This window comes from Carcharhinus amblyrhynchos, unplaced genomic scaffold, assembly GCF_965287045.1.
Source record: "Carcharhinus amblyrhynchos unplaced genomic scaffold, sCarAmb.v2.hapA scaffold_903, whole genome shotgun sequence".
In the NCBI taxonomy this organism is placed as follows: Eukaryota; Metazoa; Chordata; class Chondrichthyes; order Carcharhiniformes; family Carcharhinidae; genus Carcharhinus; species Carcharhinus amblyrhynchos.
In genome coordinates, this window is record NW_027650643.1 from 1 (window position 1) to 25,819 (window position 25,819).

A 25,819-nucleotide genomic window follows, 5' to 3' on the forward strand; every position below is an offset into this window, starting at 1 on the left:
CTCCAGCCCCCTACACCCCCCTCCCTGTCTCTGTAACCTCCTCCAGCCCCCTACACCTCCTCCCTATCTCTGTACCCCCTCCAGCCCCGCTACACCCCCTCCCTATCTCTGTAACCCCCTCCAGCCCCCTACACCCCCTCCCTATCTCTGTAACCCCCTCCAGCCCTCTACACCCCCCTCCCTATCTCTGTAACCTCCTCCAGGCCCCCTACACCCCCTCCCTATCTCTGTAACCTCTCTCCAGCCCCCAAACCCCCTCCCTATCTCTGTAACCCCCCCCTCCAGCCCCTACACCCCCTCCCTATCTCTGTAACCCTCCTCCAGCCCCCTACACCCCCTCCCTATCTCTGTAACCTCCTCCAGCCCCCTACACCCCCTCCCTATCTCTGTTAACCCCTCCAGCCCCCTACACCCCTCCCTATCTCTGTAACCCCCTCCAGCCCCCCTACACCCCTCCCTATCTCTGTAACCCCCTCCAGTCCCCTACACCCCCTCCCAATCTCTGTAACCCCCTCCAGCCCCCCTACACCCCCTCCCTATCTCTGTAACCCCCTCCAGCCCCCTACACACCCCTCCCTATCTCTGTAACCCCCTCCAGCCCCCCTACACCCCCTCCCTATCTCTGTAACCTCCTCCAGCCCCCTACACCCCCTCCCTATCTCTGTAACCTCCTCCAGCCCCCCACACCCCCTCCCTATCTCTGTAACCCCCTCCAGCCCCCTACACCCCTCCCTATCTCTGTAACCCCCTCCAGCCCCCTACACTCCCCTCCCTATCTCTGTAACCTCCTCCAGCCCCCTACCCCCCCTCCCTGTCTCTGTAACCTCCTCCAGCCCCCTACACCCCTCTCCCTATCTCTGTAACCTCCTCCAGCCCCCCTACACCCCTCTCCCTATCTCTGTAACCTCCTCCAGCCCCCTACACCCCTCCCTGTCTCTGTAACCTCCTCCAGCCCCCTACACCCCTCTCCCTATCTCTGTAACCTCCTCCAGCCCCCTACACCCCTCTCCCTATCTCTGTAACCTCCTCCAGCCCCCTACACCCCCTCCCTATCTCTGTAACCTCCTCTAGCCCCTACACCCCCTCCCTATCTCTGTAACCTCCTCCAACCCCCTACACCCCCTCCCTATCTCTGTAACCCCCTCCAGCCCCCTACACCCCCTCCCTGTCTCTGTAACCTCCTCCAGCCCCCTACACCACCTCCCTATCTCTGTAACCTCCTCCAGCCCCCCGACACCTCCTCCCTATCTCTGTAACCCCCTCCAGCCCCCCTACACCCCCTCCCTATCTCTGTAACCTCCTCCAACCCCCTACACCCCCTCCCTATCTCTGTAACCCCCTCCAGCCCCCCTACACCCCCTCCCTATCTCTGTAACCTCCTCCAACCCCCTACACCCCCTCCCTATCTCTGTAACCCCCTCCAGCCCCCCTACACCCCCTCCCTGTCTCTGTAACCTCCTCAGCCCCCTACACCCCCTCCCTATCTCTGTAACCTCCTCCAGCCCCCTACACCCCCTCCCTATCTCTGTAACCTCCTCCAGCCCCCTACACCCCCTCCCTATCTCTGTAACCTCCTCCAGCCCCCTACACCCCTCCCTATCTCTGTAACCTCCTCCAGCCCCCTACACCCCCTCCCTATCTCTGTAATCTGGGATATCTGATCCGTCTGTCTGTGTGTCCAGGCGTTACGTAGCTTCCAAATCTCAATCTCCGTCCATCCCAAACATCACCCCAAGATTATCGGGAGGAAGGGAGCAGTGATTACACAAATACGCAAAGACCACGATGTCAACATTCAACTCCCCGACCGCACGTCCGAACATCCAGTGAGTATAACTCCCATCCGGAGAGCGCACACATCCGTATCTAACCCCGTGCTGTACCTGTCCTGGGAGTGTTTGATGGGGGGACAGTGTAGAGGGAGCTTTACTCTGTATCTAACCCCGTGCTGTACATGTCCTGGGAGTGTTTGATGGGGGGACAGTGTAGAGGGAGCTTTACTCTGTATCTAACCCCGTGCTGTACCTGTCCTGGGAGTGTTTGATGGGGGGACAGTGTAGAGGGAGCTTTACTCTGTATCTAACCCCGTGCTGTACCTGTCCTGGGAGTGTTTGATGGGGGGACAGTGTAGAGGGAGCTTTACTCTGTATCTAACCCCGTGATGTACCTGTCCTGGGAGTGTTTGATGGGGACAGTGTAGAGGGAGCTTTACTCTGTATCTAACCCCGTGCTGTACCTGTCCTGGGAGTGTTTGATGGGGGACAGTGTAGAGGGAGCTTTACTCTGTATCTAACCCCGTGCTGTACCTGTCCTGGGAGTGTTTGATGGGGGACAGTGTAGAGGGAGCTTTACTCTGTATCTAACTCCGTGCTGTACCTGTCCTGGGAGTGTTTGATGGGGGGGACAGTGTAGAGGGAGCTTTACTCTGTATCTAACCCCGTGCTGTCCCTGTCCTGGGAGTGTTTGATGGGGGGACAGTGTAGAGGGGGCTTTACTCTGTATCTAACCCCATGCTGTACCTGTCTTGGGAGTGTTTGATGGGGGGACAGTGTAGAGGGAGCTTTACTCTGTATCTAACCCTGTGCTCTGTGTGGATAGGATGTGATAACTATCAGTGGCTATGAGAAGAATGTGGAGGCAGCGAAAGCCAGATTCTGGAAATGATTCAAGGATTTGAGGATGCGTGCACCAAAGAAATCTCACTCGATCCACGCGTTCGTTCGCGAATTATTGGGGCCAGAGGCAAGAATATTCGCAAAGTGATGGATGATTACAAGGTAGCCCCAAACTCCTGATATTTAGACCCACACTCGGAGCACCGTGCACAGTTCCCGTCTCCCTATCCCCCTCGGTTAGACCCACACTCGGAGCACCGTGCACAGTTCCCGTCTCCCTATCCCCCTTGGTTAGACCCACACTCGGAGCACCGTGCACAGTTCCCGTCTCCCTATCCCCCTCGGTCAGACCCACACTCGGAGCACCGTGCACAGTTCCCCGTCTCCCTATCCCCCTCGGTTAGACCCACACTGGGAGCACCGTGCACAGTTCCCGTCTCCCTATCCCCCTCAGTCAGACCCACACTCGGAGCACCATGCACAGTTCCCGTCTCCCCTATCCCCCTCGGTTAGACCCACACTCGGAGCACCGTGCACAGTTCCCCGTCTCCCTATCCCCCTCGGTTAGACCCACACTCGGAGCACCGTGCACAGTTCCCCGTCTCCCTATCCCCCTCGGTTAGACCCACACTCGGAGCACCGTGCACAGTTCCCGTCTCCCTATCCCCCTCGGTTAGACCCACACTCGGAGCACCGTGCACAGTTCCCGTCTCCCTATCCCCTCGGTTAGACCCACACTCGGAGCACCGTGCACAGTTCCCGTCTCCCTATCCCCCTCGGTCAGACCCACACTCGGAGCACCGTGCACAGTTTCCGTCTCCCTATCCCCTCGGTTAGACCCACACTCGGAGCACCGTGCACAGTTTCCGTCTCCCTATCCCCCTCGGTCAGACCCACACTCGGAGCACAGTTCCCGTCTCCCTATCCCCCTCGGTCAGACCCACACTCGGAGCACAGTTCCCGTCTCCCTATCCCCCTTGGTTAGACCCACACTCGGAGCACAGTTCCCGTCTCCCTATCCCCCTCGGTTAGACCCACACTCGGAGCACCGTGCACAGTTCCCGTCTCCCTATCCCCCTCGGTCAGACCCCACACTCGGAGCACAGTTCCCGTCTCCCTATCCCCCTCGGTTAGACCCACACTCAGAGCACCGTGCACACAGTTCCCGTCTCCCTATCCCCTCGGTTAGACCCACACTCGGAGCACAGTTCCCGTCTCCCTATCCCCCTCGGTCAGACCCACACTCGGAGCACCGTGCACAGTCCCGTCTCCCTATCCCCCTCGGTTAGACCCACACTCGGAGCACCGTGCACAGTTCCCCGTCTCCCTATCCCCCTCGGTTAGACCCACACTCGGAGCACAGTTCCCGTCTCCCTATCCCCCTCGGTCAGACCCACACTCGGAGCACCATGCACAGTCCCCGTCTCCCTATCCCCCTCGGTCAGACCCACACTCGGAGCACCGTTCCCGTCTCCCTATCCCCCTCGGTTAACCCACACTCGGAGCACAGTTCCCGTCTCCCTATCCCCTCGGTTAGACCCACACTCGGAGCACCGTGCACAGTTCCCATCTCCCTATCCCCTCGGTTAGACCCACACTCGGAGCACCGTGCACAGTTCCCGTCTCCCTATCCCCCTCGGTTAGACCCACACTCGGAGCACCGTGCACAGTTCCCGTCTCCCTATCCCCCTCGGTCAGACCCACACTCGGAGCACCGTGCACAGTTCCCGTTTCCGTAGCTTTTCTGATGGATTTATTGTTTGGTGTTTGTATCAGTGTGTTAACATCTCTGCCCTTCCCTCTCTGTCTCACCCCATCTGTGCCTCTCTGTCTCTCTCTCTGTCTCTGTCTCTCTCTCTGTCTCTCTCTCTGTCTCTCTCTCTGTCTCTCTCTCTGTCTCTCTGTCCCCCCACAGGTGGAGATTCAGTTCCCTCAGTCTGATGTCGGGGTGGTCAGCCCCGTTACGATTACCGGTCAACCCGATGATGTTGAGGAAGCAGCTGACCACCTCCTGAACCTGGAGGAGGAGTATGTGAGTACAGGAGGGAGGAGGGTGCGAGGATTGAGGGTGCTTCCCCAATCGCCTCCGTCTCTCTCTGTCTCTCTCTCCTTCCCCGATCCCTCGGAGCCCCCCCCTTCCCTCAAACACCAGGCTCCCGTCTCCCTCACCCACTCGGACTCTCCCTCCCTCACCCCCTCGGGTGCTCACCTCTGTTCTCTCTGCCCTCGGTGCGCGCGGTGGTGGAGGGCGTGAGTTGGTGTTGATTGTAGTGCTCCACGTGGGATCCTTTTTCCTCCCCCCAACCATTTCTTACACCGTGCTATGGACTCAGGGGGTGACCATGTCCCTGGTACCAAGAGCGCAAGTGAAATATTCAGTTCCCCGCGAGACTTCGCTGACCCTCTTTCTCTCGTTTCCCCCCCACCTCGGCCCCTCACTCGCTGACCCAGCTCATGGACATCGTAGACAGCTGTCCGACCCCTCCACCCAGGCCAGACACCAGCAGCGTGGAGCGGACAGAAACCCGGGGGTTCAGTGTCCGTGATGCCCCGTGGATCTGCAGCAGGTACGTGTGGAATGGGGTGGGGGGCTGCATTGATATATCGACATTCACCAACCCAGAATGTTCCCAGTGCGGTGCTCCCTGGGCACCGACCCTCCCCACACACAGTGCAGCGCTCCCTGGGCACCGACCCTCCCCACACAGTGCGGCGCTCCCTCAGCACCGACCCTCCCCACACACAGTGCGGCACTCCCTCAGCACCGACCCTCCCCACACAGTGCGGCGCTCCCTCAGCACCGACCCTCCCCACACAGTGCGGCGCTCCCTCAGCACCGACCCTCCCCACACAGTGCGGCGCTCCCTCAGCACCGACCCTCCCCACACAGTGCGGCGCTCCCTCTGCACCGACCCTCCCCACACAGTGCGGGACTCCCTCAGCACCGACCCTCCCCACAGTGCGTCGCTCCCTCAGTACTGACCCTCCCCACGCAGTGCGGCGCTCCCTCGGCACCGACCCTCCCCACACAGTGCGGCGCTCCCTCAGCACCGACCCTCCCCACACAGTGCGGGACTCCCTCAGCACCGACCCTCCCCACAGTGCGTCGCTCCCTCAGTACTGACCCTCCCCACGCAGTGCGGCGCTCCCTCGGCACCGACCCTCCCCACACAGTGCGGCGCTCCCTCAGCACCGACCCTCCCCACACAGTGCGTCGCTCCCTCAGCACCGACCCTCCCCACACAGTGCGGCGCTCCCTCAGCACCGACCCTCCCCACACACAGTGCGGCACTCCCTCAGCACCGACCCTCCCCACACAGTGCGGCGCTCCCTCAGCACCGACCCTCCCCACACAGTGCGGCGCTCCCTCAGCACCGACCCTCCCCACGCAGTGCGGTGCTCCCTCTGCACCGACCCTCCCCACACACACAGTGCGGCGCTCCCTCTGCACCGACCCTCCCCACACACAGTGCGGCGCTCCCTCAGCACCGACCCTCCCCACACAATGCGGCGCTCCCTCAGCACCGACCCTCCCCACACAGTGCGGCGCTCCCTCAGCACCGACCCTCCCCACACACAGTGCGGTGCTCCCTCTGCACCGACCCTCCCCACACACACAGTGCGGCGCTCCCTCTGCACCGACCCTCCCCACACACAGTGCGGCGCTCCCTCAGCACTGACCCTCCCACAGTGCGGCACTCCCTGGGCACCGACCCTCCCCACACAGTGCGGCGCTCCCTGGGCACTGACCCTCCCCACACAGTGCGGCGCTCCCTCAGCACTGACCCTCCCCACACAGTGCGGCGCTCCCTCAGCACTGACCCTCCGACAGTGCGGCACTCCCTCAGCACTGACCCTCCCACAGTGCGGCACTCCCTCAGCACCGACCCTCCCCACACAGTGCGGCACTCCCTCAGCACCGACCCTCCCACAGTGCGGCGCTCCCTCAGCACCGACCCTCCCACAGTGCGGCGCTCCCTCAGCACCGACCCTCCCACAGTGCGGCGCTCCCTCAGCACTGACCCCCACACAGTGCGGCACTCCCTCAGCACCGACCCTCCCCACACAGTGCGGCGCTCCCTCAGTACTGACCCTCCCCACACAGTGCGGCGCTCCCTCTGCACCGACCCTCCCCACACAGTGCGGCGCTCCCTCTGCACCGACCCTCCCCACACAGTGCGGCGCTCCCTCTGCACCGACCCTCCCCACACAGTGCGGCGCTCCCTCAGCACCGACCCTCCCCACACAGTGCGGCGCTCCCTCAGCACTGAATATCTCTCTCTCTCTCTCTCTCTCTATTAGCAGACACCCAATCTCAGCAGTACAGAAGATTTCCCCGCTTTTAGCGCTGTTGTGAGTCAGAAGACCCCCACCGTGTGGGCACAGAAGCGGTTCTGAGGTCAGTGGGTCCCTTTTCCAACTGGGGAGAAACCTCGGCGGGCGAAATGGGCTTGAGAGAAACTTTCCAAAAAAACAATTATCGAACTCTCACCAATCTCCCCCCACACCCAATCAAATTGTGCAATAAATTCTGAGCAAATTTAAGAGTGTTTGTTATTCTATATATAAACCACCCCGAACCCCTCGATTAGATTCCAGTCTGTAACTCACTCCCGGGTATCTGTTATTCTATATATAAACCACCCCGAACCCCTCGATTAGATTCCAGTCTGTAACTCACTCCCGGGTATCTGTTATTCTGTATATAAACCACCCCGAACCCCTCGATTAGATTCCAGTCTGTAACTCACTCCCAGGTATCTGTTATTCTGTATATAAACCACCCCGAACCCCTCGATTAGATTCCAGTCTGTAACTCGCTCCCGGGTATCTGTTATTCTATATATAAACCACCCCGAACCCCTCGATTAGATTCCAGTCTGTAACTCACTCCCGGGTATCTGTTATTCTATATATAAACCACCCCGAACCCCTCGATTAGATTCCAGTCTGTAACTCACTCCCGGGTATCTGTTATTCTATATATAAACCACCCCGAACCCCTCGATTAGATTCCAGTCTGTAACTCACTCCCGGGTATCTGTTATTCTGTATATAAACCACCCCGAACCCCTCGATTAGATTCCAGTCTGTAACTCACTCCCGGGTATCTGTTATTCTGTATATAAACCACCCCGAACCCCTCGATTAGATTCCAGTCTGTAACTCACTCCCGGGGAGCTGTTATTCTATATATAAACCACCCCGAACCCCTCGATTAGATTCCAGTCTGTAACTCACTCCCGGGTATCTGTTATTCTGTATATAAACCACCCCGAACCCCTCGATTAGATTCCAGTCTGTAACTCACTCCCGGGGAGCTGTTATTCTGTATATAAACCACCCCGAACCCCTCGATTAGATTCCAGTCTGTAACTCACTCCCGGGTATCTGTTATTCTATACATAAACCACCCCGAACCCCTCGATTAGATTCCAGTCTGTAACTCACTCCCGGGTATCTGTTATTCTATATATAAACCACCCCGAACCCCTCGACTAGATTCCAGTCTGTAACTCACTCCCGGGTATCTGTTATTCTATATATAAACCACCCCGAACCCCTCGATTAGATTCCAGTCTGTAACTCACTCCCGGGTATCTGTTATTCTATATATAAACCATCCCGAACCCCTCGATTAGATTCCAGTCTGTAACTCACTCCCGGGTATCTGTTATTCTGTATATAAACCACCCCGAACCCCTCGATTAGATTCCAGTCTGTAACTCACTCCCGGGTATCTGTTATTCTATATATAAACCACCCCGAACCCCTCGATTAGATTCCAGTCTGTAACTCACTCCCGGGGAGCTGTTATTCTATATATAAACCACCCCGAACCCCTCGATTAGATTCCAGTCTGTAACTCACTCCCGGGTAGCTGTTATTCTGTATATAAACCACCCCGAACCCCTCGATTAGATTCCAGTCTGTAACTCACTCCCGGGTATCTGTTATTCTATATATAAACCACCCCGAACCCCTCGATTAGATTCCAGTCTGTAACTCACTCCCGGGTATCTGTTATTCTGTATATAAACCACCCCGAACCCCTCGATTAGATTCCAGTCTGTAACTCACTCCCGGGTATCTGTTATTCTATATATAAACCACCCCGAACCCCTCGATTAGATTCCAGTCTGTAACTCACTCCCGGGGAGCTGTTATTCTGTATATAAACCACCCCGAACCCCTCGATTAGATTCCAGTCTGTAACTCACTCCCGGGTATCTGTTATTCTGTATATAAACCACCCCGAACCCCTCGATTAGAGCTGTAACTCCTCGATTTAACACCCAGAAAAATTTCGTCAGTCGTTAGCTTCAAGTATTTTATTCACTGTGAGGTGTTCGGAATATCTTGCTGAGTTAATGCTTTGTTTAATTGGAGAATCTGTTGTGCCCTGCCTCGTCTGGTGAAGGCAGGGCACGCACCAAGAAAGTCCCAGGCCTCATTCTGGGCCTGGCCTGTTCCGAGCCTGAGGCCTAGCCCCCACAGCCTGAGGTCGGTGGGGGGCGCGTTGACTGTTCTGGGTCTCTGGGGCGGTCCCCGGGGCGACGGAGGGCCCCCGTCTCCAGAGATCTGAGGTGGAGGTCGGAGAAGGCGCAGACGGAAGCGAGTTGGGCGGCCCTCGGTTGAGGGCAGGAAGTAGCCGTTTGGCGTGTATCTTGTAGGGGGGGGTGGGAGGAGGTGCGGTCAAGAGGTCAGAGGCCGAGGAGCTTGAAGGCGTCGCTGAAATCTTCGAACTCGTCAAGAGGCTGTGAGGGGAGGACGGAGGCAAAAAACAGCCTGTTAGCTCGAGTCATAAGAACATAAGAAATAGGAGCAGGAGTAGGCCATCTAGCCCTTCGAGCCTGCCCCGCCGTTCAATAAGATCATGGCTGATCTGTCGTGGCTCAGTTCCACTTTCCCGCCCTCTCCCCATAACCCTTAATCCCCTCTCTTATCAAAAACCCATCAACCCGCGTCTTAAAAATATTTAGCGAGGCAGCCTCCACCACTTCAACGGGCAGAGAATTCCAGAGATTCACCACCCTTTGAGTGAAGAAGTTCCTCCTCAACTCCGTTCTAAACCGCCCCCCCTTTATCTTGAGGCTGTGCCCCTAGTCCTACTGTCCTTTCTGAGCGGGAAGAGTCTCTCCACCTCTATCCTATCCATCCCATTCATCATCTTATACATCTCAATGAGATCTCCCCTCATTCTTCTAAACTCTAACGAGTACAAGCCTAGTTTATTCAGCCTCTCCTCATAGCTCAACCCCCTCAACTCCGGCATCAGCCTAGTAAACCTCCTCTGCACTCCCTCCAAGGCCAAAATATCCTTGCGTTAAGTGCGGCGCCCAAAACTGCACACAGTACTCCAGCTGCAGCCTCACCAATGCCCTATACAGCTGCAGCAAGACCTCCCTACTTTTATATTCAATCCCCCTCGCTATGAAGGCCAGCATCCCATTCGCCTTCCTGACCACCTGCTGCACTTGCAAGCTGGGTTTTTGCGACTCATGCACAAGGACACCCAGGTCCCTCTGCACCGTCGCCTGCTGCAGTTTTTCGCCCCGTAAGTAATAGTCCTTCCTATCATTATTCCTACCAAAGTGGACCACCTCGCACTTGCCAACATTAAATTCCATTAGCCATTTCCTGGCCCATTCGCCCAGCCTATCTAGATCCTTCTGCAGACTATCCACACCCTCCGCACAATTTGCCGTTCCCCCAATCTTGGTGTCATCAGCAAATTTCGACACCCTGCACTCGGTTCCCTCCTCCAGATCATCTATATAAATGGTAAATAGCTGAGGCCCCAGCACCGACCCCTGGGGCACCCCACTAGTCACCAACCGCCAATCCGAATAGCACCCATTGACCCCCACTCTCTGTCTCCTATTTGACAACCAATCCTCTATCCACGCTAACACCCTACCCCCAACTCCATGTCCCCCTGACCTTCTGCAATAACCTCTTGTGAGGTACCTTGTCAAACGCCTTCTGAAAATCCAGAAAGACCGCATCCACCGGCTCTCCTCTATCCACCGCCCTAGACACATCCTCATAGAACTCCAGTAAATTTGTCGCAGTCAGCTCACGGCGTGACACGGTCTTCCCGTGTCTCAGGAAGGCTGTGCCGGGCCTTCGGAAAGAGGGAGGTTCCCAAGACCGATCCCAGGAAGGAAGATCTCCTCGAGTGAGGAACAGGTCGAAGACTCTGGGTCTGCACTCGATGGGGGTTTAGAAGGACGAGGGGGTGCGGGATAGATTTGCGGAGGTTTACAGCACGGAAACAGGCCCTTCGGCCCAACTTGCCCATGCTGGCCCCCCTAAGCTAACCCCAATTGCCCCCATTTGGCCCATATCCCTCTATACCCATCGTACCCGTGTAACTCTCCCCGCTCCCTCCTCCCCTCTCCCTCCTCCCCTCTCCCTCCTCCCCGCTCCCTCCTCCCCTCTCCCTCCTCCCCTCTCCCTCCTCCCCTCTCCCTCCTCCCCTCTCCCTCCTCCCCTCTCCCTCCTCCCCTCTCCCTCCTCCCCTCTCCCTCCTCCCCTCTCCCTCCTCCCCTCTCCCTCCTCCCCTCTCCCTCCTCCCCTCTCCCTCCTCCCCTCTCCCTCCTCCCCTCTCCCTCCTCCCCTCTCCCTCCTCCCCTCTCCCTCCTCCCCTCTCCCTCCTCCCCTCTCCCTCCTCCCCTCTCCCTCCTCCCCTCTCCCTCCTCCCCTCTCCCTCCTCCCCTCTCCCTCCTCCCCTCTCCCTCCTCCCCTCTCCCTCCTCCCCCTCTCCCTCCTCCCCTCTCCCAATGGGCAGTGGACTGACCGCCCACCCGATGCCCCAAGCTGGGGAAGGGGTGGGTGTCTGAGAGTCACAGAGGTTTACAGCACGGAAACAGGCCATTCGGCCCAACTTGTCCCTGCCACCCCTTTTCTTTTAAACCCCTAAGCTAGTCCCAATTGCCCCCATTTGGCCCATATCCCTCTATACCCATCGTACCCGTGTAACTGTCTCAATGCTTTTTAGAAGATAAAATTGTCCCCTCCTCTACTACTGCCTCTGGCAGCTCGTTCCAGACACTCACCACCCTCTGGGTGAAAAAATTACCCCCTCTGGACCCTTCTGTATCTCTCCCCTCTCACCTTAAACCCTCTGCCCTCTAGTTTTAGACTCCCCTACCTTTGGGGGAAAAGATACTGACTATCTCGCTGATCTGTGCCCCTCATTATTTTATAGACCTCTATAAGATCACCCCTCCAGAGAAAAAAGTCCCAGTCTATCCCAGCCTCTCCTCAATCCATCAAGTCCCCGGTAACATCCTAGTAAATCTTTTCTGCGCTCTTTCTAGTTTAATAATATCCTTTCTATAATAGGGTGACCAGAACTGTACACAGTATTTCCAAGTGTGGCCTTACCAATGTCTTGTACAACTTCAACAAGACGTCCCCAACTCCTGTATTCTGACCGATGAAACCAAGCTTGCCGACTGCCTTCTTCACCACTCTGTCCCCCACTTTCAAGGAGCTATGAACCTTTCCCCCGCGATCTCTCTGTTCTGTAACTCTCCCCTACCATTAACTGAGTGAATCCTGCCCCTGGTTCCATCGACCAAAATGCATCACCTCGCGTTTATCTAAATTAAACTGCATCCGCCGTTCGTCAGCCCACTGGCCCAACTGATCAAGATCCCGTTACAATCGGAGGGAGCTTTCTCCACCGTCCCACCAATCTTGGGGTCATCTGCAAACTTAGGCCCCCGATATTGTCATCCAAATCATTAATATAAATGACCAATAACTGTGGGCTCAGCACCGACCCCTGAGTCTGGTCTCCAGTTTGACAAACAACCCTCTACAACCAACACTCCACCTTCTGTCAAGAGGCCAATTTTGTATCCATTTGGACACCTCATCCTGGATCCCATGAGATTTAACCATATGCAAACTTGCAGTACCTTCTCAAGGACCTTGCTAAAGTCTACGTAGACATGGATGTCTTTCTCAGTGAACCTTACAGAATACTAAAAGTCCCCTGGGTATAGAACATAGAACATTACAGCGCAGAACAGGCCCTTCGGCCCACGATGTTGCGCCGACCAGTTAAAAAACAATGACCCTCTAACCTAAACCAATCCCTTTCCATCCATAAGCCTATCCACGGATCTATTAAACGCCCCCAAACTAGGCGCATTTACAACTGCAGCAGGCAGGGCATTCCAATCCCTCACCACCCTCTGGGTAAAGAACCTACCCCTGACATCCGTCCTATAACTACCACTCCTTAATTTAAAGCCATGCCCCCTCGTGCTAGCTTTCTCCATCCGAGGAGAAAGGCTATCACTGTCCACCCTATCTAAACCTCTAATCATCTTATATGTTTCAATAAGATCCCCTCTTAGCTGCCTTCTTTCTAACGAAAACAACCCCAAATCCCTCAGTCTCTCCTCATAGGACCTCCCCTCCATACCAGGCAACATCCTGGTAAACCTCCTCTGCACCCTCTCCAAAGCCTCCACATCCTTCCTGTAATGTGGGGACCAGAACTGCACACAATACTCCAAGTGCGGCCGCACTAGAGTAGTGTACAGTTGCAACATGACGCTGCGACTCCTAAATTCAATCCCCCTACCAATAAACGCCAAGACACCGTACGCCTTCCTAACAACCTTATCTACTTGATTCCCAACTTTCAGGGATCTATGTACACATACACCTAGATCCCTCTGTTCATCCACACTATTCAAAGTCCTCCCGTTAGCCCTATACTCGACACATCTGTTATTCCTACCAAAGTGAATTACCTCACACTTCTCCGCATTAAACTCCATCCGCCACCTCTCGGCCCAGCTCTGCAACCTATCTAAGTCACCCTGCAAACTATGACACCCTTCCTCACAATCTACCACACCTCCGACTTTGGTGTCATCAGCAAATTTACTGATCCACCCAACTATACCCTCATCCAGAACATTAATAAAAATTACAAACAGCAGTGGCCCCAAAACAGATCCCTGAGGCACACCACTCGTAACTGAACTCCATGACGAATATTTACCATCAACCACCACCCTCTGTCTCCTATCCGCTAGCCAATTCCTGATCCAAGTACCTAGATTACCCCCAATCCCATACATCTGCATTTTCTGCAGAAGCCCACCATGGTGAACCTTATCAAACGCCTTACTAAAATCCATATACACCACATCCACTGCCTTACCCCCATCCACCTCTTTGGTCACTTTCTCAAAAAACCCAATAAGGTTAGTAAGGCACGACCTACCCTCCACAAAACCATGCTGACTATCTCCAATCAACTCATTACTCTCCAAATAACTATAAATCCTATCCCTAATAATTTTTTCTAAAACCTTGCCCACAACAGAAGTAAGACTCACCGGTCTATAATTCCCGGGGAAGTCTCTGTTCCCCTTCTTAAACAATGGGACAACATTCGCTATCCTCCAATCTTCCGGTACTATACCAGAGACCAACGACGACCTGAAGATCAGAGCCAGAGGCTCCGCAATCACTTCTCTTGCCTCCCACAGAATCCTAGGGTAAATCCCATCCGGACCAGGGGACTTATCTATTTTCAAACCCTCAAGAATATCCAGCACATCCTCCTTATCAACTGTAATACTGTCTATTTTACACCCCTGCAACCCAGTGTCCTCCTCAGCTATATTCATGTCCCCCTGCGTGAACACTGAAGAGAAATATTGGTTCAATGCCTCTCCAATCTCTTCCGGTTCCACACATAACTTCCCTCTGCTGTCTATAACTGGCCCTAATCTTGCCCTGACCAACCTTCTATTCTTGACATATCTATAGAACGCCTTAGGATTCTCCTTAATCCTATCAGCCAGAGTCTTCCCATGTCCTCTTTTAGCCCTTCTTAACTCACTCTTCAACTCCCTCCTAGCCAATCTATGGGTATGGTGGACGTGGGGAAGGTGGTAGGAGAAACGAGGATCTGAGGGTACAGCCTCGGAGTAATGGGACTGGGATGAGGAGGAATCTCTTCAGCCAGAGAGGGTGGATGTGGGAATCTGTGGAGTTCACTGCTATAGAGAGGAGGCCAGGCCATTGAGTGTACTGGAGACAGAGATTGTGAGCAGGTTTGGGCTCCTGTATCTCATAGAACATAGAACATAGAACATAGAACATTACAGCGCAGAACAGGCCCTTCGGCCCACGATGTTGCGCCGACCAGTTACAAAAACAATGACCCACTAGCCTATACCAATCCCTTTTCGTCCATAAACCTATCCAGAGATCTCTTAAACGCCCCCAAACTAGACGCATTTACAACTGCAGCAGGCAGGGCATTCCAATCCCTCACCACCCGCTGGGTAAAGAACCTACCCCTGACATCCGTCCTGTAGCTACCCCCCTTAATTTAAAGCCATGCCCCCTCGTGCTAGCTTTCTCCATCCGAGGAAAAAGGCTATCACTATCCACCCTATCTAAACCTCTAATCATCTTATATGTTTCAATAAGATCCCCTCTTAGCCGCCTTCTTTCCAACGAAAACAACCCTAGATCCCTCAGTCTCTCCTCATAGGACCTCCCCACCATACCAGGCAACATCCTAGTAAACCTCCTCTGCACCCTCTCCAACGCCTCCACATCCTTCTTGTAATGCGGGGGACCAGAACTGCACACAGTACTCCAAGTGCGGCCGCACTAGAGTAGTGTACAGTTGCAACATTACACTGCGACTCCTAAATTCAATCCCCCTACCAATAAACGCCAAGACACCGTACGCCTTCTTGACAACCTTATCTACTTGATTCCCAACTTTCAGGGATCTATGTACACACACACCTAGATCCCTCTGTTCATCCACACTATTCAAAGTCCTCCGTTAGCCCTATACTCGACACATCTGTTTATTCCTACCAAAGTGAATTACCTCACACTTCTCCGCATTAAATTCCATCCGCCACCTCTCGGCCCAGCTCTGCAACCTATCTAAGTCTCCCTGCAGACTATGACACCCTTCCTCACAATCTACCACACCTCCAACTTTGGTGTCATCAGCAAATTTACTAATCCACCCAACTATACCCTCATCCAGATCATTAATAAAAATTACAAACAACAGAAAGTTGTTATCTCGGGAAGGATTTTCCGGATCCTCGGAGAGGGGTCCAGAGGGAGGGTTCGCGAGAACGATCTCTGGAATGAGGAGCTTGAGGGGTTGAGGGACTCTGGGTCTGTACTGGATGGGAGTTTAGAATGATTAGGGGGAGGAATCTTATTGAAGCTTACAGCGAGGGCCCCGGGATAGAGTGGGACGGGGAGAGGGTGTCCCCACCCGGAGGGAAAACCCGAACAAGAGAGGGCACACGACCTCAGGGTGAAGGGACGGGCCTTTAAAACAGGAGGGATTTCTTCACCCAGAGAGTGGGGAATGTGGGGGGAATCTTTGCCACAGAGGAGGGCCGGGGTCACTGAGTGTCTATAAGACAGAGAGAGAGAAGTTCCTGATTAATAAGGGGATCGGGGGAAAATGAAGGGGAATGGGGATGAGAAATATATCAGCCGTGATAGAATGGGAGAGCAGACTCGATGGGCCGAGTGGCCTAATTCTGCTCCTATGTCTTATCGTCTTGGGGATTAGAGGGATGGTCTTTGGGAGATTTAGCGGATTGGAGGGATGGTCTTCGATGGGAGAATTAGGCGATTAGAGGGATGGTCTTCAATGGACAGTTAGGGGATTAGAGGGATGGTCTTCGATGGGAGAGTTAGGGGGATGGTTTTCGATGGGAGAGTTAGGGATTAGAGGGATGGTCTTCGATGGGAGAGTTAGGGGATTAGAGGGATGGTCTTCGATGGAGAGTTAGGGGATTAGAGGGATGGTCTTCGATGGAGAGTTAGGGGATTAGAGGGATGGTCTTCGATGGGAGAGTTAGGGGGATGGTCTTCGATGGGAGAGTTAGGGGGATGGTCTTCGATGGGAGAGTTAGGGGGATGGTCTTCGATGGGAGAGTTAGGGGATTAGAGGGATGGTCTTCGATGGAGAGTTAGGGGGATTAGAGGGAGGGTCTTCGATGGGGAGTTAGGGGATTAGAGGGATGGTCTTCGATGGGAGAGTTGGATTAGAGGGCTGGTCTTCGATGGGAGAGTTGGATTAGAGGGATGGTCTTCGATGGGAGAGTTGGGGGATTAGAGGGATGGTCTTCGATGGGAGAGTTAGGGGGATGGTCTTCGATGGGAGAGTTAGGGGATTAGAGGGATGGTCTTCGCTGGGAGAGTTAGGGGGTTAGAGGGAGGGTCTTCGATGGAGAGTTGGGGGATTAGAGGGATGGTCTTCGATGGGAGAGTTGGATTAGAGGGATGGTCTTCGATGGAGAGTTGGATTAGAGGGATGGTCTTCGATGGAGAGTTGGATTAGAGGGATGGTCTTCGATGGGAGAGTTGGATTAGAGGGATGGTCTTCGATGGGAGAGTTGGATTAGAGGGATGGTCTTCGATGGGAGAGTTGGATTAGAGGGATGGTCTTCGATGGAGAGTTGGATTAGAGGGATGGTCTTCGATGGAGAGTTGGATTAGAGGGATGGTCTTCGATGGAGAGTTGGATTAGAGGGATGGTCTTCGATGGGAGAGTTGGATTAGAGGGATGGTCTTCGATGGGAGAGTTGGATTAGAGGGATGGTCTTCGATGGGAGTTGGATAGAGGGATGGTCTTCGATGGAGAGTTGGGGGATTAGAGGGATGGTCTTCGATGGAGAGTTAGGGGATTAGAGGGAGGGTCTTCAATGGGAGAGTTAGGGGATTAGAGGGATGGTCTTCGATGGAGAGTTGGATTAGAGGGATGGTCTTCGATGGGAGAGTTAGGGGATTAGAGGGAGGGTCTTCGATGGAGAGTTAGGGGATTAGAGGGATGGTCTTCGATGAAGAGTTGGGGGATTAGAGGGATGGTCTTCGATGGGATTCAGAATTTACTGATGGCAAGGGAATGAGGAGGAGGTGGAGAGCTGGGAGGGAGCAACATCCCCCAAAGCCCACGGTGAATACCGACGTACCTCCAGGATTCTGCGTAACAATCGGCTCAACCGGACTGAGTTCTCGTGGAGTCCCTCCCAAGCCTTGAAGCCTTTCTCCTTTGTCGCCACGAAAGTGTTCCAGCAGTAAAAATAATCTTTATAGAAAACAGAAAACCACACGGGATTAGTTACAGAGTCAAGTTCTACAGGGATTAGGACTGATCTAAAGGGCTTCCGTTTACAAAAATAATCTCCCTGCGTTTCCAATTAAAGGAAGGTAGATTTTGGATTAGATTGACCGATGGGGCCAGTGGGCTGGCAAACGGCGGATGCAGTTTAATTTAGACAAATGATGCATTTTGCTCGATGGAACCAGGGGCAGGACTTTACTCAGTTAATGGTAGGGGAGAGTTACAGATCGGAGAGATCTAGGGGGACAGGTTCATAGCTCCCTTGAAAGTGGGGGACAGAGTGGTGAAGAAGGCATTCGGCAAGCTTGCTTTCATGGCTCAGAATACAAGAGTTGGGACATCTTGTTGAAGTTGTACAAGACATTGGTAAGGTCACACTTGGAAATACTGTGTACAGTTCTGGTCACCCTATTATAGAAAGGATATTATTAAACTAGAAAGAGCGCAGAAAAGATTTACTAGGATGTTACCGGGATTTGATGGATTGAGGAGAGGCTGGGATAGACTGGGACGTTTTTCTCTGGAGGGGTGATCTTATAGAGGTCTATAAAATAATGAGGGGGCACAGATCAGCGAGATAGTCAATATCTTTTCCCCCAAAGGTAGGGGAGTCTAAAACTAGAGGTTTAAGGTGAGAGGGGAGAGATACAGAAGGGTCCAGAGGGGGTATTTTTTCACCCAGAGGGTGGTGAGTGTCTGGAACGAGCTGCCAGAGGCAGTAGTAGAGGCGGGGACAATTTTATCTTTTAAAAAAGCATTTAGACAGATACATGGGTACGATGGGTATAGAGGGATATGGGGGCAATTGGGATTAACTTAGGGGGTTAGAGAAAAGGGGTAGCATGGACAATTTGGGCCAAATGGCCTGTTTCCATGCTGTAAATCTCTGTGACCACCGTGACTCTTGTGACAATGTGGTTACTGGGAGGAGGTTGGTCCACCACCAACCTCAGTCCTGCGTAGAATTTAGCACTCCTGTCTCACAGCGCCAGGGACCCGGGTTCGATTCCCGGAGGGGGGCACGGTGACACAGTGTGTTAGCACTGCTGTCTCACAGCGCCAGGGACCCGGGTTCGATTCCCGGGGGGGGGGCACGGTGACACAGTGGGTTAGCACTGCTGTCTCACAGCGCCAGGGACCCGGGTTCGATTCCCGGGGAGGGGCACGGTGACACAGTGGGTTAGCACTGCTGTCTCACAGCGCCAGGGACCCGGGTTCGATTCCCCGGGGGGGGGGGGGGGGCACGGTGACACAGTGGGTTAGCACTGCTGTCTCACAGCGCCAGGGACCCGGGTTCGATTCCCTGGGGGGGGGCACGGTGACACAGTGGGTTAGCACTGCTGTCTCACAGCGCCAGGGACCCGGGTTCGATTCCCCGGAGGGGGGCACGGTGACACAGTGGGTTAGCACTGCTGTCTCACAGCGCCAGGGACCCGGGTTCGCTTCCCCGGGGGGGGCACGGTGACACAGTGGGTTAGCACTGCTGTCTCACAGCGCCAGGGACCCGGGTTCGATTCCCGGGGTGGGGGGGGGCACGGTGACACAGTGGGTTAGCACTGCTGTCTCACAGCGCCAGGGACCCGGGTTCGATTCCCCGGGGGGGGCACGGTGACACAGTGGGTTAGCACTGCTGTCTCACAGAGCCAGGGACCCGGGTTCGATTCCCGGGGAGGGGCACGGTGACACAGTGGGTTAGCACTGCTGTCTCACAGCGCCAGGGACCCGGGTTCGATTCCCCGGGGGGGGGGGGCACGGTGACACAGTGGGTTAGCACTGCTGTCTCACAGCGCCAGGGACCCGGGTTCGATTCCCCGGGGGGGGGGGGGCACGGTGACACAGTGGGTTAGCACTGCTGTCTCACAGCGCCAGGGACCCGGGTTCGATTCCCCGGGGGGGGGGGGGGGGGGCACGGTGACACAGTGGGGTTAGCACTGCTGTCTCCACAGCGCCAGGGACCCGGGTTCGATTCCCCGTGGGGGGGGGCACGGTGACACAGTGGGTTAGCACTGCTGCCTCACAGCGCCAGGGACCCGGGTTCGATTCCCGGCCTTGGGTGACTGTCTGTGCGGAGTCTGCACATTCTCCCCGTGTCTGCATGGGTTTCCTCCGGGTGCTCCGGTTTCCCCCCACAGTCTGAAAGACGTGCTGGTTCGGGTGCATTGGGCCGTGCTAAATTCTCCCTCAGTGTAACCCGAACAGGTGCCAGACTGTGGCAACTAGGGGACTTTCACAGTAACTTCATTGCAGTGTTAATGTAAGCCTACTTGTGACTAATAATAAATAAAATAAACTTAACTACAGTTAGCAACCACAGTAAGTTAAGTTGGAAATTTGAGTCTGGAAACAAATGTTGCTTATTTGGAACTGAAATTGTGATAAGTTAGAAATTTCAGTTGTTTCCTTTCAAATTAATAATTAAGCTGTTTCTTAGAAAATTATTTAAAGTGTTGTGAATGCAGTTCTCAACACCGGTGCCCCACAGGGCTGTGTTCTCAGCCCCCTCACTATCCTCCTCATACACCCTCTGTCCGTGCGCCCAAATCCCCTCCAATCTCCATTCCCCAGTCTGCCGATGACCCCCCCACTGCGGTGGGTCGGATCTCACACAGAGACGAGACAGGAACGAGACGGAGAACCTGGTGAACTGGGCGTGGGGACAATAATCTCTCCCCCAACAAGACGATGGAGATGGTCACCGGCTTCAGGAGGTGTAAAGGGGAACCTGCCCCCCTTCCCCGCTGTCTACATCAACGGGGACCGAGTAGAAAGGGTGGAGAGAGCTTCAAGGTGTCCAGATCACCGACAACCTGTCCTGGTCCCCCCCACAACGCTGACACTATAGTTAAGAAAGCCCCACCAACGCCTCTACTTTCTCAGAAGACTGAGGAAATTTGGCATGTCCGCTACGGACTCTCCCCAACTTTTACAGACGCCCCCATAGAAAGCATTCTCTCTGGGTTGGATCACAGCTCGGTCTGGGATCCTGCTGTGCCCAAGACCGCAAGGGAACTACAAAAGGGGTGGTGAATGTAGCCCCCAATCCCATCACACAAACCAGCCTCCCATCCATTGACTCCGTCTACACTTCCCGCTGCCTCAGGGTGGGGGGAAAAGCAGCCGGGATAATTAAGGACCCCCCCCCCCACACACACACCCCGGACATTCTCTCTTCCACCTTCTTACATCGGGGAAAAGATACAAAAGTCTGAGGTCCCGTACCGACCGACTCAAGAACAGCTTCTTCCCTGCTGCTGTCAGACTTTTGAATGGACCCACCTCGCATTAAGCTGATCTTTCTCCTACACCCTCGCTGTGACTGTAACACTACATTCTGCACCCTCTCCTTTCCTTCTCTATGAACGGTATGCTTTGTCTGTATAGGGCGTGAGAAACAATACTTTTCACTGCGTCCCAGTGACAATAATAAATCAATCAAAAGGTTCAGGGGATTGGCCATGTTAAATTGTCCCTTAGTGTCCAAAGATGTGTAGGTTAGGTTGATTGGCCATGCTAAATTGTCCCTTAGTGTCCAAAGATGTGTAGGTTAGGGGGATTGGCCATGCTAAATTGTCCCTTAGTGTCCAAAGATGTGTAGTTAGATGGATTGGCCATGCTAAATTGTCCCTTAGTGTCCAAAGATGTGTAGGTTAGGGTGGATTGGCCATGCTAAAATTGTCCCTTAGTGTCCAAAGATGTGTAGGTTAGGGTGGATTGGCCATGCTAAATTGTCCCTTAGTGTCCAAAGATGTGTAGGTTAGGGTGGATTGGCCATGCTAAATTGTCCCTTAGTGTCCAAAGATGTGTAGGTTAGGGTGGATTGGCTGGGTGAATAGACAGATGATCCTTGCTCTGTCGAAGAGTTAGTGCAGGTTGCATTGGCTGAGTGTCCTCCTGCCCTCGAGAGATCCTACGATACTTGGCCCTCCCTCGCAATAAAAACCAGTGTCCGATTTCCTTCCCTGACCCCGTTACCCACTGTCTCTCTCCCCTTATTAGTTCCTGGGACACGGGGGGGATTCGAACCCGGGTCCCCCCAAAATATCACCGTCCCGGGTACAAAACTGGTGGGCAGACGGGAGACAGAGAGTAGGGAGTAAACGGGTCTGTTTCTGACTTGCGGTCGTCAACTAGTGGCGTTCCGCAGGGATCTGTGCTCGGAATAATGTTCACGTGAATATATGAATGATCAGGAACGTAAGAACATAAGAATAGGAGCAGGAGTAGGCCATCTAGCCCTCCGAGCCTGCCCCGCCATTCAATAAGATCATGGCTGATCTGTCGTGGCTCAGTTCCACATTCCCGCCCTCTCCCCATAACCCTTAATCCCCTCTCTTATCAAAAACCCATCAATCCGCGTCTTAAATATATTTAGCGAGGCAGCCTCCACCACTTCAACGGGCAGAGAATTCCAGAGATTCACCACCCTTTGAGTGAAGAAGTTCCTCCTCAACTCCGTTCTAAACCGCCCCCCCTTTATCTTGAGGCTGTGCCCCCTAGTCCTACTGTCCTTTCTGAGCGGGAAGAGTCTCTCCACCTCTATCCTATCCATCCCATTCATCATCTTATACGTCTCAATGAGATCTCCCCTCATTCTTCTAAACTCTAACGAGTACAAGCCCAGTTTATTCAGCCTCTCCTCATAGCTCAACCCCCTCAACTCCGGTATCAGCCTAGTAAACCTCCTCTGCACTCCCTCCAAGGCCAAAATATCCTTGCGCAAGTGCGGCGCCCAAAACTGCACACAGTACTCCAGCTGCGGCTCACCAATGCCCTATACAGCTGCAGCAAGACCTCCCTACTTTTATAGGGAAGAGGGTGCTGAGTATTATTTACAGATTTGTAGATGATACAAAGTCGAGTGGGAGGGTGAGCTGTGGGGTGGAAACAGAGAGGCTTCAGTGAGATTTGGACAGGCCCCAGTGTGTGGGAAAATACATGGCGGACGCAGGGTAATGTGGGTAAATGTGAGGTTATCCACTTTGGGAGCAATAATAGGAGGACAGATTGTTATTTGAGAGAGGCGGATACTCAGAGAGACCTTGGAGTTCTCGTGTATCGGTTGCTGACAGTAAGCTCGCAGGTACAGCAGGCAGTAGAGAAGGGAAAAGGTATGTTGGTCTTCAGAGCGGGAAGATTGGAGTGTAGGGGTAGGGATGTTTTGCTGCAATTGTACAGGGCCTTGGTGAGGCCTCACCTGGAGTATTGGGAGCAGTTTTGGTCTCCTGATCTGAGGAAGGATGTTCCTCGCTGTAGAGGGAGCCCAGCGAGGGGTTTCCCAGGCCGATCCCTGGGACGGCAGGTCCGTCATATGAGGAGAGACTGAGTGGGTGAGGATTACATTCACTGGGGTTTGGAAGAGTGAGAAGGGGGATCTGATAGAAACTTATAAAATTCACACAGGGTTCGATTCAGAAAGAGTGTTCCCCATGGGTGGGGGGAGCCCAGAACTAGGGGGGGGGGTCAGAGTTTGAGGATAAGGGACAGGGTTCGATTCAGAAAGTGTGTTCCCCATGGGTGGAGGGAGCCCAGAACTAGGGGGGGGGGGTCAGAGTTTGAGGATAAGGGGTAAACCTTGCAGGACTGAGGTGAGAGAAATTTCTTCACCCAGAGAGCAGTGGGATTCACTCCCACAGAAAGGAGTTGGGGCCAGAACATGGTGCGATTTCGAGAAGGAATTAGATATCGCTCGAATTTGGCCATGCTAAATTGCCCCTTAGTGTCCAAAGATGTGTAGGTTAGGGGGGATTGGCCATGCTAAATTGCCCCTTAGTGTCCAAAGATGTGTAGGTTAGGGGGGATTGGCCATGCTAAATTGCCCCTTAGTGTCCAAAGATGTGTAGGTTAGGGGGGATTGGCCATGCGAAATTGCCCCTTAGTGTCCAAAGATGTTTAGTTAGATGGATTGGCCATGCTAAATTGCCCCTTAGTGTCCAAAGATGTGTAGGTTAGGGTGGATTGGCCATGCTAAATTGTCCCTTAGTGTCCAAAGATGTGCAGGTTAGGTGGATTGGCCATGCTAAATTGTCCCCTAGTGTCCAAAGATGAGTAGGTTAGGGTGGATTGGCCATGCTAAATTGTCCCTTAGTGTCCAAAGATGTGTAGGTTAGGTGGATTGGCCATGCTAAATTGTCCCTTAGTGTCCAAAGATGTTTAGTTAGATGGATTGGCCATGCTAAATTGTCCCTTAGTGTCCAAAGATGTGTAGGTTAGGGTGGATTGGCCATGCTAAATTGTCCCTTAGTGTCCAAAGATGTGTAGGTTAGGGGGATTGGCCATGCTAAATTGTCCGTTAGTGTCCAAAGATGTGTAGGTTAGGGTGGATTGGCCATGCTAAATTGCCCCTTAGTGTCCAAAGATGTGTAGGTTAGGGTGGATTGGCCATGCTAAATTGTCCGTTAGTGTCCAAAGATGTGTAGGTTAGGGGGATTGGTGGTGGTAAATTGCCGTGAGGGCAGTGGAATTCGGAAATTAGTTGAGGCCGAAATGTTGCGTGATTTTGGGAAGAAATTGGATCCAGCTCTTGGGGCCTTGAGGGATGGAGTGGAAAGTGTGTGGGAGGGAGGGTGGGTGGGGGGGGTCAGGATATTGGATGGATGGTCAACCATGGATGTACAGTGGGCTGAATGGCCTCGTGCTGCTAGCTCCTGCGCTTGTACATCGGGCTTCAACCGTCCGAAGGCCTTTTCCGTTGTAGTAGACGGAATCCGACACTCCGGGGCGCGTTTTTTCGGAGGGGGGGTGGGAAACGGGAGAGATTTGGAACGTCCTCCCCTCCCCTCTGACCCCCCTGACCCCTGACCCCACCCCGGTAGAGCTCTGACCTTTGTAGGTCATGACCCAGAGGCTGACGCCGGCCTGCTGGAGGCGCCGCAGGCCCTCGGGTTGGAGGGTCATGGCCCCGCAGTAGTAGAGGCGGGCCACGAAGAGGCGGAGGCGGAGGTTGGGCCGGGCGCGCAGGAAGTCCACCACCCGCAGGGCGCACTCGTAGCACGGGCTCCAGGAGCTGAACCAGGTCAGGCGGTAGGTGCGGTTGGGGTTGAGGTCCCAGTCTCTCAACAAGTGCAGGAAGACCATCTCGGCGTGCAGGCCAGGCTTGTTACGGAGGAAGCCGAAATCCAGGGAGCTGGAGCAGGCGCTGTCTCGCCGCTTTACGATGTACAACATGTAGGTCTCGTGTCTGCCTTTGGCCCAGCGCACATTCTTAAAGTGGTACAGAAACTGCTTCCGAGTCATGAGGCAACTGGAGAGAAAGAAGACAGAGCGGGGTTAGATACAGAGTAAAGATCCCTCTACACTGTCCCCCCATCAAACACTCCCAGGACAGGTACAGCACGGGGTTAGATACAGAGTAAAGATCCCTCTACACTGTCCCCATCAAACACTCCCAGGACAGGTACAGCACGGGGTTAGATACAGAGTAAAGCTCCCTCTACACTGTCCCCCCATCAAACACTCCCAGGACAGGTACATCACGGGGTTAGATACAGAGTAAAGCTCCCTCTACACTGTCCCCCCATCAAACACTCCCAGGACAGGTACAGCACGGGGTTAGATACAGAGTAAAGCTCCCTCTACACTGTCCCCCCATCAAACACTCCCAGGACAGGTACAGCACGGGGTTAGATACAGAGTAAAGCTCCCTCTACACTGTCCCCCCATCAAACACTCCCAGGACAGGGACAGCACAGGGTTAGATACAGAGTAAAGCTCCCTCTACACTGTCCCCCCCATCAAACACTCCCAGGACAGGTACAGCACGGGGTTAGATACAGAGTAAAGCTCCCTCTACACTGTCCCCCCCATCCCAGGACAGGTACAGCACGGGGTTAGATACAGAGTAAAGCTCCCTCTACACTGTCCCCCCATCAAACACTCCCAGGACAGGTACAGCACGGGGTTAGATACAGAGTAAAGCTCCCTCTACACTGTCCCCCCATCAAACACTCCCAGGACAGGTACAGCACGGGGTTAGATACAGAGTAAAGCTCCCTCTACACTGTCCCCCCCATCAAACACTCCCAGGACAGGTACAGCACGGGGTTAG

General features: G+C 54.2%; 2 protein-coding genes across 2 annotated transcripts; one reads left to right on the plus strand and one right to left on the minus strand.

The window, feature by feature from the left end:
• The first annotated feature begins 1,697 nt into the window (after positions 1–1,697).
• Positions 1,698–9,201, plus strand: LOC145340293 (vigilin-like). Its single transcript, XM_080184735.1, has 5 exons — positions 1,698–1,826; positions 2,599–2,777; positions 4,531–4,647; positions 5,067–5,182; positions 9,006–9,201. Exons 2-5 carry the CDS (start codon positions 2,661–2,663, stop codon positions 9,199–9,201), a joined length of 546 nt encoding a protein of 181 aa, XP_080040861.1. The 5' UTR covers positions 1,698–1,826; positions 2,599–2,660.
• A 118-nt stretch (positions 9,202–9,319) lies between these two features.
• aicda (activation-induced cytidine deaminase) lies at positions 9,320–25,020 on the minus strand (the record flags this gene model as incomplete). The annotated part of the gene is made up of 3 exons (XM_080184734.1): positions 9,320–9,373; positions 17,624–17,739; positions 24,597–25,020. Coding segments are annotated over 3 exons (594 nt in total), but the record flags the coding sequence as incomplete, so codon positions are not given.
• Positions 25,021–25,819: the final 799 nt, after the last annotated feature.

What these genes read in the sequence shown, in the direction of transcription:
- LOC145340293 (XM_080184735.1), top strand. Translation starts at nt 2,661, where the DNA reads ATGATTCAAGGATTTGAGGATGCGTGCACCAAAGAAATCTCACTCGAT. An exon ending in AAGTGATGGATGATTACAAG is followed by an intron (nt 2,778 to 4,530) that starts GTAGCCCCAAAC and finishes GTCCCCCCACAG; the next exon opens with GTGGAGATTCAGTTCCCTCA. An exon ending in GCCCCGTGGATCTGCAGCAG is followed by an intron (nt 5,183 to 9,005) that starts GTACGTGTGGAA and finishes GTTTAATTGGAG; the next exon opens with AATCTGTTGTGCCCTGCCTC.